The sequence below is a fragment of the Alosa alosa genome, chromosome 17 (genome assembly GCF_017589495.1).
Source record: "Alosa alosa isolate M-15738 ecotype Scorff River chromosome 17, AALO_Geno_1.1, whole genome shotgun sequence".
Taxonomy (NCBI): Eukaryota; Metazoa; Chordata; class Actinopteri; order Clupeiformes; family Clupeidae; genus Alosa; species Alosa alosa.
In genome coordinates, this window is record NC_063205.1 from 16,202,951 (window position 1) to 16,215,635 (window position 12,685).

Consider the following 12,685-nt stretch of genomic DNA (forward strand, 5'->3'; position numbering starts at 1 on the left):
CAAAATAGCATTTCACTGAGACAAAACAAATCAGTCTACATCGGGTCGCTCTCTCAAAATTCTGTCTACATCACATGCAATGTCCCCAGTCCAAGGCACCGGAAAAAATATATTCTGGAATGACGTATCCAGGCCTGACATGACAATATCCCCACATGTAGACTGTTTTTTTTTGTCTGTTTTTCTCTTCTCACTCTTCCTGCTCACTCCATCGTTACCCATTGTACATTACCTGTGGCTTATTTATAGTGCTTAGGCTGATTGCAAAGTGAACTAATTATCTAAAACAGTTTTCACATGAGAAAGTGTGCCAGAGAGTTGGCAAAATAGTGTAAATAATAGCCATTGTGCCTACAGTTGTGCAAAGTGTGTGTTACAAAATTGCAAACTGAGTGCAAAGCAGTGTTTGTGCTTTTAGTTTTGCGAACTCAGTGAGTGGTTTTGCCATTTGTGTGTAGAGTTTTGCAAAAAAAGCCATAGTTACAAAAAATATGTTTAAGCATTCAGAAAAAAACTGTAATGGCAATTCTGGTACATACTGATTTGAGGTTTTTTGCTTTGGGTCCCAGCAGCAGCGCCTCCAGCAGGCAGCAGAGGGTAGTGACCTTACTGATGTCCACCTGGGCCATGGCCTGCACGCAGCGCTTATTAACAAACTGCAGGCCCTTCTCCACGTGCAGCTCAAACATGTCCAGCAGGTATGAGAGGATGTCGTTACTCAGCTACACACACACACAAAGGGAAGATGCAATACTTATATCAGCTATTCAACTACTGTGTCATTTTATGTGCAAGTATGAAGTAAACATCAAGTAAACATCAACAAGACCAGATCATTACACTTCTTTTTTCATCTTTATCACGATTATGCAGAGTGTGTTTGTAAGGACGAGGGAGTTACTTTCTGAGAGAGCCCTGCCAGCCACGTCTTCACGTAGGGCATCCACTTGAGGTCATCAGCGTCAATGTAGACCATCCCACAGCGACTGACTGTGGCGGGAGAGGCCACGGCCAGGTCCTGCACCTACTCCCCACAAGACCATAAGAGAGAGAGAGAGAGAGAGAGAGGCATCAACAACGCAGAGAGAAACAGTCTGATTTTCTCATAATACATAAGTCATAGGGTTGGGGTTAGCGGTTAACCCTAAACCTTATGTTATGTTATGTCAGTCAAAAGGCAAAAAAATTAAAATAAATAAAAGGTAACATAAATCTGGAATTTTGGCAATAATATAGCAACATACATTGGGAAAATACTGATATGACTTATGGTCAGACAATCTTATGTCATGGGAAATGAGTAGACTTGATGTTTGCTAGATATAGAAATACACCGAAAATCTGAAAAAGACAAAAAAAAAAAACAGATTCCCGCATGCTTTTTTATGTTAAATGAGGTTGACCAGGCCCCTGGCCCTCACTCTCTCACCTCAAACACCATGTGGATGGACGGCGTGAGCTTGATCCTCTCGCTGTTGGCCAGACACAGCATCTTGTTGTCGTCCAGCACCGTGTTCATGTTCTCGATCCACAGCGCGTCCACCGGCCCGTCGCTGATCACCCACTTGTGGTCGTCGCTGGGGTCGTTGACCCCCGCCCGTACGCTCAGCGCCATCAGACCGTCCTTCCACTCCAGCGTGAGCGGGTTGACCTCGCCGTACAGCTCGCCCATGGTGATGGACTTGGGGTTGAGCACGTACTTCTTGACGGGCATGAAGAAGGGGTCCTCGTGCCCGTCGGCGTGCAGCTTCTCGAGGGCGTGGGCCAGCGTGGCGTAGACGGTGGTCTTGCCGCCGCCCGTCGGCCCCACCAGCATGACGCCGTGGCGCACCAGCATGGTCTCGTACAGCTGGATGACCTTGCTGATCATGGCCGGCACGGGCTGGAGAGAGCGCTCGCACAGCGACCACTCGATGGTGGACTTGAGCACGCCGTAGTCGTGCTCGGGGATGGACACGCCCGGGAAGAGATCGGACAGGATGCCACTGCGGTTGCATACACACACACACACACACACACACAAGTTTATTCATATAGCACATTTCATACACAGAGGTCATTCAATGTGCTTTACATAAACAAAACCAAACAATAATACACATTTCAGTCATTCATGTCTAAAAAGTGACTGGAAGACCAGGTAAAGGCCATAGTAGTGTAATTTCAGTTACACCTGGGTATAAAGATAATGGATAATTGGAAAAGAAAACTTTTAAACAAGAATTCACAATAAGGTTTTGACATTTGTTTTTCAAAATGTAAATGTTTCTGACAAAACACCAGGGGTTTCACAACTTGTAGTTCATGTGAATACATTCCCAAAGGACATAGAAAGTGGCTGAGGCAAAAGGAAAACAAATAATTTATTTATAATGTTGTTTGCTTCTTTTAGCCTAGTGCCTGGAATCATATCACACATTCGATTCTTACATTTTAAAATTCTAAGCCTTAAGGGCACCAGTTTGAATCCCAGCGTTAATATGCTCAGTAAATATGTATAAATGATTAATTTTGTTTCTTTTTAATAACATCCATTTAAAATATAGATGGATAACTATGCAGCATTGTAGTAGTAGTAGTAATAGTAGTAGTAGCTGCAAAGGATTTCAATGTGACTTGTATGAGTGTTTTGTGAGTGGGTGTTGTTTTGTGTGGAATGACACACCTGAAGAGCTCAGCGTCGTCTGTGAGAAACTTGGGCAGGTTGGAGTCCCTGAGGGCTCGGATCAGGACCACATCCTCACTCAGGTGGGGGTTGGCCCTCTTCAGAGAGCTGCGGGAGCACAGCAGGGAGAAGGTAAACAAACACACATGCACACACACACACACACACACACACACCAGCAGCATGCACACAAAGTGACATATACGCACAACAAAACACACACACACACACACACACACAAAAAAATGATGCACTCACACACACACACAAAACATAAAGGATTTAATCTCCCAGCACAGCGTACTATATATAAATATTGATGATGCCCCACAAGATTATGATGGAGATGAGGAAATCTTGCTTTTGTTCGTCTATTTATTTATTTCCCATTGTTTATTTAGCTCCATTCTCCCTCTCTGTTTTCTGCAGCATCCCACCAAACATACACACATGCAAGCACACACACACACACACATACGCACTCTCTCTCACACACACACACACACACACACACACACACACACACACACACACACACACTCTACGTGGGACGCCCCCCTACCCTGCCATGACGAGCACGGATTTCACGGCCCTCATGCCGAAGTCGTAGTGGTCCTGCTGGGAGAGCTGCTCGCTGCACAGCTTGTACATCTGAGTCATCTTCCGCGCCAGCGTCTTGCTCGACTCAAAGCCCTCCGAGTACAAGATCACCTGGGCAGAGCCGACACACATCAAAGGAGGCATGGGAACAGACAGAGACACACAGTGACAAACCAATGACATTCCCTTCGTAACAGATGACAGCGAAAAGGCTGCAGGAAGCATCCCATTTAATTCTCCATTCCGTCTGACAGACTAAAGGAAATAAGCAACCCAAGCACAGTAAACTGAAAGATCATTTGTGATGTTGGTAGATATTGGCTATTATTAAATACTAAATCAAAGTAAACACCTATTCCATCCATACATTCCGATACTGATACCGTAATTTGTTTAAGAAATTCGTTTTACTGGTTAAAGTGATATCAGACTAGTAGTTTATTCTTTTAGTGACTTCTCTCTCTCTCTCTCTCTCTCTCTCTCTCTCTCTCTTTCTCTCTTTTCTTTCTCTCTCTTTTCTTTCTCGTACCTCTGCGATGAGGGCGTAGTTGGGTACCATCATAGCGATGGGTCTGAAGAGCGCCTTCAGGTTGTCGGGCAGCTCTGTTCGGCCAGCGTATCCGGGGTTCATGGTAATGAAGGCGGCACAGGTCATCACCAGCTTGATCTCACGCCCCTCGAACATGAACCGAGACAACTGCAGGAAAGAAACACACACACACACACACCACACACACACAGGCAACCACAGATATTCACATGCACACACACTCAGTCAGACACAACAGTAGTGAAAGAGCTGTGCAGAAAACACAGTTTAACACAATGAAAGCCTAGCGTGTTACCTTGGCAGCCTTGGCGTTCCTGATGGTGATGAGTTGCTGGGCGATGACAGACAGCACCTCGATGTTGATGCGGTTGAACTCGTCGAAGCAGCACCAGGCTCCCGACTGGGCCAGACCGCTGAAGAACGTGCCCATCATCTGAGCAGGGACACCAGGCACCAACAGTCAAATAGCGCTTACTACAACTCACCCAGTTCACCAATGAATGAATAATATTCAATATCAGTAAGACAACATCCATAAGTACATATATGTATGTTTGTTCTATGTATGTTTTAGGTGTTTTTAGAGGAAAAGTCACAAAGTACAGTATAACTGCCATGCATAGACGCAATTTTGGAGGAAAGCTGGAGTAAATTTAATAGGACAAGGTTCTCTACAAAAGTTCTCTCTGTCTATCTGTTAGTCTAATACTTAGTGTACAACAGTGGGGCACAACAGTGGCAGCTGGGAATTGAACCCACAACCTTTATAGCAAACACATGCTAGCCCAGCTCCTTAACGACTACACTACCACCACCCAGTCTGTCTGTCTGTCTGTCTGTCTGTCTATCTGTGTCTCTGTCTGTCCCTTGTGCACTTCATGTCACCTTGTAGTCGAGTCCGTCGGAGCAGTTGAAGACCACACACTGGATGGCGAGCGCCTTGGCCAGGTCTTTGGTGGTCTCCGTTTTCCCAGTCCCAGCAGGCCCAGCGGGGGCCCCGCCCAGGTCCAGCTGCAGCGCCCCCATCAGGCAGAGGTAGCAACGATCCTACAGCCACCACAACAGCCCAACACAAACCACCATTCAACTCTTCAGTCAAGGAGCAGAAGCGGAATGCGATGACACACGGGGCTATGGCGACCACATTGCTGGTTCTATGTGTTCCGATTGGATGATCATATAATCATAACAATTTGCATACCATACCAAAAGCTATAACTACTATAACTGTCAAGACTGGTTATCATTATGGTTATGATATTTGGCAGGCGCTTTTGTCCGAAGCAACTTACAGTATATGAACACTATATTAGTTAAAATAATAGCTTAAAATGAAGTTGATAAAGCCTACATTAAGCATATTAATAATAGTAATAATAACAACAATATAAAATATGAACAATGAAAATAATGAGCTTTCATGAGAGTTAATGAAGTGCGTGCAAGGTGAACAGATGGGAGATATAGGAGAGATGGCTGAGATGGCGGGGCCTAGGAGGGTCACCGTGAGCGGCGTGATGACCAGGCGCGGGCAGGCTCCCAGGTACTCGTAGCCGTAGATGTAGTGAGACAGAGCCATGCGGGCCACACAGTTATCCAGGTCCAGATCCCAGTAGTACCGCAGCTGCCTCTGCCACTCAAAGTTACTGCTGGAGTCCACCTTCAGGAACGTGCACGCGCACACACACGCACACACACACACAAACACACACACACACACACACACACTATATTTCATGAAGGGGACAATGTACAGTCCATCAGACATTTCTCCAAAATATCTTTTTTTCATGATCTTTTTGGCCATTGTGTGGCTTTCAATAAGAAAACAAAAACAGCTCTTCATGCAAATAGAATTTTTTTGCTTCAGATGTTGCACAACAACACATAATCTGCAGGTTTTAAGATACAATGCATTTTCATTACAGTGCATGAATGGACTGAATCAGACGGCAACCCTTCTCCGTGAATATCATTAACCTTTTGCTTGACCAGGTCAGTGACGATGTCACGCGCGTGCACGTCTGTGGTGATCAGAGCGGTGATGATGTTCCGGTGCAGGCTGGGAAGGTTGCCACGCACCAGAGCAGCCAGAGTGTTCAGTCTCTGCATATAGAGATCAACACACACACACACACACACACACACACACACACACACACACATGCATGCATGCACACACACACACACACACACACACACACACACACACACACACACACACACACACACACACACACACACAAAAATGCAAGCAAATATAACATTATACTTTCCTGAGGGCAGTGAAAGACTGAAATAGAATGTGAAATCAAATTGAAAGTAGCGGTGAGGAAACCTCAAAGTTTATTAGTTCAAACTCCTGTAGGGCCTGGAAGTGATCGTGATCTCCCTCTAAGCAGTTATCCATATCCCTGCACCACATCATCTGAGAGATGGTCAGCACAACCTAGAGCAGTAGAGACAGGAGAAAAGCGCTGTTGGTGGCTAATATAAAAAACAATGCATGCAAAACCATACCAATGCAAATATCCCCTTCATACAGTACATGTTATTTCAACTTAATCCCCATAAAATATTCAATACATTTAGCTGTGGAACAATGGCGGTTTGGCGTCTGCGCATTAAGTTTGTGATGATGTTTTGCCTGGTGTGTGAACATCAAAAGTTGATGGAGACATTGGGCTAAGCCCAAAACGTTTGTTTTCCAGTTTTGTCCTAAGACTCATTGTTGAAATCTCGGTTTCCAATACAAATTGTATGAGTATCATAGTGTTAATTTTGTCACCTATTTTTAATTTAGTCTTAGTCTTAGTCTTGTGACGAAATGTCCTTTTTAGTCTTTGTCATATTTAGTCATTCAAATATCATTTTTGTTAGTCAAGTTTTAGATGGAACTAAAAGTCTCGTCATTTTAGTCTAGTTTTAGTCAAAAGAAAACTAAAGGTATCTTAGTCTTAGTCAGTTTTAGTCAACACATTTTAGTCTTTTTTTTATAACTAATTATTTCTGATTACCATTTGAGTCAAATAGTGTTTCACACATCTCAATTTTCCAACAATATTGTGTGTCCACAGGGCTACTCGTCTGTTATAATTACTCATTCTGATTTATACAGTTATAGCTCGGCTGGGATTTGACCATAGACAGTAAAAGATTTGACTGGACCACTGTCATATTCGTAGACCAGTGTTTCTCAAAGTGTTGTCCGTGGATCACTGGTGGTCCGCAAGCTATCCCAAGTAGTCCGCGAGCAGACGTGGTAAAATATAATATAGATGAGTTGTTTGCAATATTGAACCAACTTGTATGTAAAAACAGTTCTGCAACACTGTCTATGTAAGATATGCCAGTTTAAATCATACAGTATGAATCCACACAATAAGCAAAGTGGTTCAGTGAGTAGGCCTATTGTGTAGACTAATTATAGGCTACTGTTGAAGTAGGTCTAATCTTTTTTTTTTTTTAGCTAGGGTTAGTTTAGTGGTCCTGAAACTGAAAAAGTTTGAGAAACACTGTAGGCCAAAGTATTAATGTTTTTACTCCGCCTTGCTAGATGGCGATATCGCCCCAAACACAACACATTCCCCAATCAGACTCTCCATCTTAGCCATAGCTAACCTGCTAGCAAACTTTGCATCATCAGTCTAACTAGTTAAATAATTGACATTACATGATAAACATTTTCGTATGGACATTCTGGGGGATGTTAATTTGTATGAGAGAACCTTCAACTTCTGGGTATGTAGCATTGTGGCATAAAGCTTATAGTTAGCTTGCTAACTCTTGCAGAAATCTCCAGTGTTCTTGTTCCATGTAGTTTTAGTGTTGCAGCCACAGGGTTGCAGCAACAGCACGTAGACTAGCCTACAGGAAAGCTGTTGCGTATGAACTCATTCGGAATATTTTGAAAACATAACAGCTAGATGTTCTGTCTTCTCATTTTGTAGACGAAAAAATGAAGAGATTTTTTATCTTAGTTTTTATTTCATGCAAAACATTTTAGTCTCTGCTTTTTTAGTCAACAATAATGCATCTTAAGATAGTTTTAGTCAGTGTTTCAGGACAATACTGCCGTCTCGTCATCGCCTCTCGTCTTAGTCATGAAAAAAAGGTTGTTGATGAACATATTTCCTCTCGTCTCGTCTGACGAAATTAACACTAGAGTATCAAGCCCTTGAGTGCGACTCTGTTCCTTATACATTTAGCTGTGGCAACTTTTTTGATGAGCTTAATGGAGCAACAGTACATGTAGCATTGCCGCCTGACAATCTATCGGCCCAGATTCGAATCCCGACCCCACCTTTGCAAGTCTGTGTTGCTAAATACCAGTGAATTTAATTTTTACTTGAACTTGTGCTGAATGCTCCAGTATAAACCCACTTCCATCAGGCCCCACATAGTCTCCCCCTACCCACCTGGGAGGGGTGTCCTGCCACCACCCACTCCTCCCTGGGCTTGCTCTGGTAGTCAGCAATGGCGGCCTTGCTGAGACGACGCAGGGAGGAGAACATGCCTTCCTCCACCTTTCCCAGCCAGTCCTCCACATTCCCACGAGCCTTCAGGCCCTTGCCGAGGGAAACCTGATCAAAATCAACAAAAGGATCCCCACTGAACAATTAAAAAATCACCTGTGAGGCTTGATTGATGATTGCCCCATCAATAAACAGTGTCAGTGTCAGTCTCATTACATTTAATGCTGTTATGATTTCAGTAGAGGGATGGCAAAATATGATAGGTAGGGCTATTAAATAGCTACCTATACACACACAAACACACACAAACACACAAACACACACACACACACACACACACACACACACACCACACACACACACACACACACACACACACACACACACACACACACACAGAGAGAGAGACACACACACAACACACACACACACAAAACATTTCTGTTTTGAAACAATGTTTCAAATGGGGTAAACAATGTAAAGGACGAGGCAACTCCACCTTCTCTCCCTCGGGCGAGACCATGGCCAAGATGTCATTGCTGTAGACTTTCTCGGGCTCCCCCTCTGGAGCTGCGGGGCCCCCTGGTGGCAGCAGGGCGAACTCCAGGCGCTGGATGGCGTCGAAGCACTTCCTCAGATGGGGCTGCACAGCCTGCGGGTTCCGCGTCTGCGCCAGGATCTCCAGCAACTCGTCGTTGGACAGGAAGTAGAACCTGACGGAACACGGACAGCAAAATACGTCATTGCACAGCAAAGTGAATACTTCAATGCAGAGGTCACAAAAAACAAGGTAGACGACTTTGAAGCATGATAAAAATGCATTTGTACAACAGGGTTTAAAAATGCAGTTATGATACAAAAAAAACAAGCACAAAAGAATCCCTACAGAAGAGAGAAAACAATGGCAGAATTGCCCCCACGAGAGATAACTTAAACACCCATTATAAAATTAAACCATTAGCTTTTGTTTCACTATTGTTTTGAGCCTACACAATGAAACAGCTGCCTTCTTACTTCTGCATCATAAAGAAGCTTTCTGAGAGCGTCCCTTAAGGGAATATACGTGAAGAAATAGCGACATGCTCCTAACCTGGGGAAGATGACTCTCTTGGACTCCAGATAGGCCTCCAGGCATTTCTGGATCTGCTCCAGAAGGGCATTATTGTTCTGGAAGATCTCCAGCAGGCCTGGGCAGAGGGGTGAACCATTTTTCACGTCATTAGAGTGAGAAACAGTCATCAGCGCTGTGTCTTAGGGCTGCAAAATGGGCCTTTCTTTGGCACTCTCATTAGTGTTGTGTTGAGTAATGTGACCATGCTAAACAGTGTAGTACACTTTTAGGGCATCTATCATCATTTCAGAGCAATATATCACGGTGGAGGAGATTCAGAGCAGTCAGAGTTTGTGCAGTGTGCATTGTGTGTGTGTGTGTGTGTGTGTGTGTGTGTGTGTGTGTGTGTGTGTGTGTGTGTGTGTGTGTGTGTGTGTGTGTGTGTGTGTGTGTATGATGTGTGTGTGTGTGTGTGTGTATGTTGTATGTGTGTGTGTGTGTGTGTGTATGATTGTATGTGTGTGTGTGTGTGTGTGTGTGTTTATTTCTGGGTGGAGGAGATTCAGAGCATTCAGAGTTTGTACTATGTGTGAGTATACAGTGTGCATTGTGTGTGTGTGTGTGTGTGTGTGTGTGTGTGTGTGTGTGTGTGTGTGTGTGATTGTATGTGTGTGTGTGTGTGTGTGTATGATTGTATGTGTGTGTGTGTGTGTGTGTGTGTGTTTATTTACGGTGGAGGAGATTCAGAGCATTCAGAGTTTGTACTATGTGTGAGTATACAGTGTGCATTGTGTGTGTGTGTGTGTGTGTGTGTGTGTGTGTATGATTGTATGTGTGTGTGTGTGTGTGTGTGTGTATGCGATTGTATGTGTGTGTGTGTATGATTGTATGTGTGTGTGTGTGTGTGTGTGTGTGTATGATTGCGTGCGTGTCCGACCTGGCTGCGTGGCGGCACGCAGGGCGTTGGGCAGGCGGTTGACCTTCCTCATGATCTCCTTCCAGGACTTGTCCACCTGCAGGAACATCTTGGCCTCGGCGGGCAGCTGCCGCTGGATGTCCGGCGCACTGAAGATGCTCTCCAGGTACAGCCAGTTCCTCTGGCACGCCAGCCACTCATCCTGGACGGAGAGATGAAGATGAAGATGAAGTGATGAAGATGGGAAAGAGAGAGGGAAGAGGGAGAGAGGGAAGAACAGATAGAGAGAAGGGAGAAAGATGAGTGGAGTGAGTGAATGAGAGAGGAAAAGAGTGATTAAGAAATGGTTATGAAGGTAATAAAGTTACAGTGAAGACACACATGTAGAGGAGGTCCAAATTTATCCCAATTTATCTTGATGTGTTATGAAAATATACACTAAACAATTTGTGTCTGTGTAAAGTACAAATGTTGGCTCAGATCATGTTCTTGCACTGATTCCTCTACCAGGGTCTGGTTGAACAGGGTCAGCTGTCTTTGCCATTCGTCCACTCGGGATTTGATGGGTCCCACGTAGCGAGAGGAGGCCACAGTGGCAACATTAATGATGCTGTCATCCAGGAGCACCTGAACACACACACACACACACACACACACACACACACACACACACACACACACACACACACAGACATAGGGTTTTTATGAGTGTATTGCAGTGTGAATGTTTGTTATCTATCTATCTATCTATCTATCTATCTATCTATCTATCTATCTATCATCCATATAAGATGGCTGTTTGCATATTTAACTAGTGAGCTTTGTTTTGAAGATTGTACTGTAGAACTGTACTTATGTTGTTATTATACTGTGAAACTGTTAATTCTGTGATGTTGTGTGCTATATTCTCCTCATCATCTCTGAGGACGACGTGCAGTTTACCTGAATGTCATCGGTGCCACCGAGGATAAAAACATCTTTCGAGTCACGGTGTGAGAGAACCACAAACTCTGTGGTCTTCCAGGAGTCCTCCACCTGTCAAATGGTGATAAGAACATTTCAATGGCTAAACACTGACATTTTCTTCACATACCCATACACACACTTTTACACAAACCCTACCTGTGTGTGCACGCACACACACACACACACACACACACACACACACACACACACACACATACACACACATACACACACGCCTTGCCTGCATGCACGCACGCACGCCACGCCGCACGCACGCACACACACACACACACACACACACACACACACACACACACACACACGTCTCCTCTTCTCGTCCTTACCTTTTTAAGGATAGACTCGAGGGAAGATTCTCCAGAGGCTTGCCCTGACACCTAGACAAATGAGAAGAAAATAACCCTTCAGTGATCAGTCAGCCATTACCAAGGCCTTACTCTTTTTGACATAATATATGCAGCTAAATGAACTGAATAATTTGAAAACCAATATTTTGCTTGGCTGCACAACTGCATTTAAATAAGGAGACAGCACGGCCAGTGTATAGTATAGTAACAGCACAAGAGAGATTCCATGCATGTTTGTCCTTGAGCTGAAAGAAAGTCTATTTTCAATCAGTTGTCAATGTTCTCTAACTACAGTAACTCTGATGAAGAAGAACTGAAATTGACCTGTACTTTTTTTGTACTTTTTTTTTTAACAAAGAGGCTTTGTTGAACTTCGCAAAATGAATACTGAACTGAGCTGCCTGATGGGTCCTACCTCCTGGATCTCAGCGTCGTAGCTGAAGATGTCCAGCTCCTGCAGGGCCAACAGGGTGAGGGGTTCCTCCAGGAGATTGGACCCCACGATGGCCTCCAGGATCTCCCAGTGGCGCGTCTTCAGAGACGGGTTACGCAGGTTGGTGATCACTGGGAGCTGGTGGGGAGAACAAACACCAACACAGTACAGTGTACATCGACTGGGCACTATTCATCTTATTTTAATGCAGCATACAAACACAAAGATAGATTCATTGTCTATGGATATAAAAACAAAGCAATTAATCAACAAATCACATTTAAGACACCCTATCTACCTACACAGAGAAAGTATGAACTTAGAATAGAAGATAGATACGCAGTGCAAAAATAAACATTACAATTCACAATAGATCTATTGGTCTCTATTCCAACAAAAGGCCTTTTCCAGGTGACTGGGCTGACTGGACCCTGTGGTGCCCTCCTCACCCACCTTCTCCCTCATGCCCTCCACATGGCGCTTGAGTTCAGGCACCACTGTGTTGGGCGGCAGGCCTTTCTCCAGCTGGTTCACGTACTTGCTGTATTTCGCCACCTGGGCGCTCAGCACCTCAGGGTCAAGCTTGTCAAACTTACACTGGACACATGAAGAAAAAGGGTTCAATGAGAACAGATATCAGCCTGGCGTGTGTGTGTGTGTGTGT

The 12,685-nt window shown here is 44.4% G+C and overlaps 1 protein-coding gene across 1 annotated transcript in view; it reads right to left on the reverse strand.

The window, feature by feature from the left end:
* The window catches only part of LOC125310521 (dynein axonemal heavy chain 6-like), a 51,595-nt gene that overhangs the window by 25,141 nt on the left and 13,769 nt on the right, over positions 1-12,685 (reverse strand). The window contains 20 exon segments of the mRNA XM_048268027.1: positions 540-722; positions 902-1,024; positions 1,430-1,985; positions 2,666-2,773; positions 3,228-3,376; positions 3,795-3,962; positions 4,111-4,248; positions 4,701-4,862; positions 5,320-5,475; positions 5,796-5,921; positions 6,154-6,264; positions 8,234-8,398; positions 8,790-9,003; positions 9,381-9,477; positions 10,279-10,459; positions 10,765-10,884; positions 11,200-11,292; positions 11,568-11,618; positions 12,004-12,159; positions 12,475-12,618. Of these exon segments, the coding sequence (XP_048123984.1) occupies positions 540-722; positions 902-1,024; positions 1,430-1,985; positions 2,666-2,773; positions 3,228-3,376; positions 3,795-3,962; positions 4,111-4,248; positions 4,701-4,862; positions 5,320-5,475; positions 5,796-5,921; positions 6,154-6,264; positions 8,234-8,398; positions 8,790-9,003; positions 9,381-9,477; positions 10,279-10,459; positions 10,765-10,884; positions 11,200-11,292; positions 11,568-11,618; positions 12,004-12,159; positions 12,475-12,618 (3,201 nt within the window).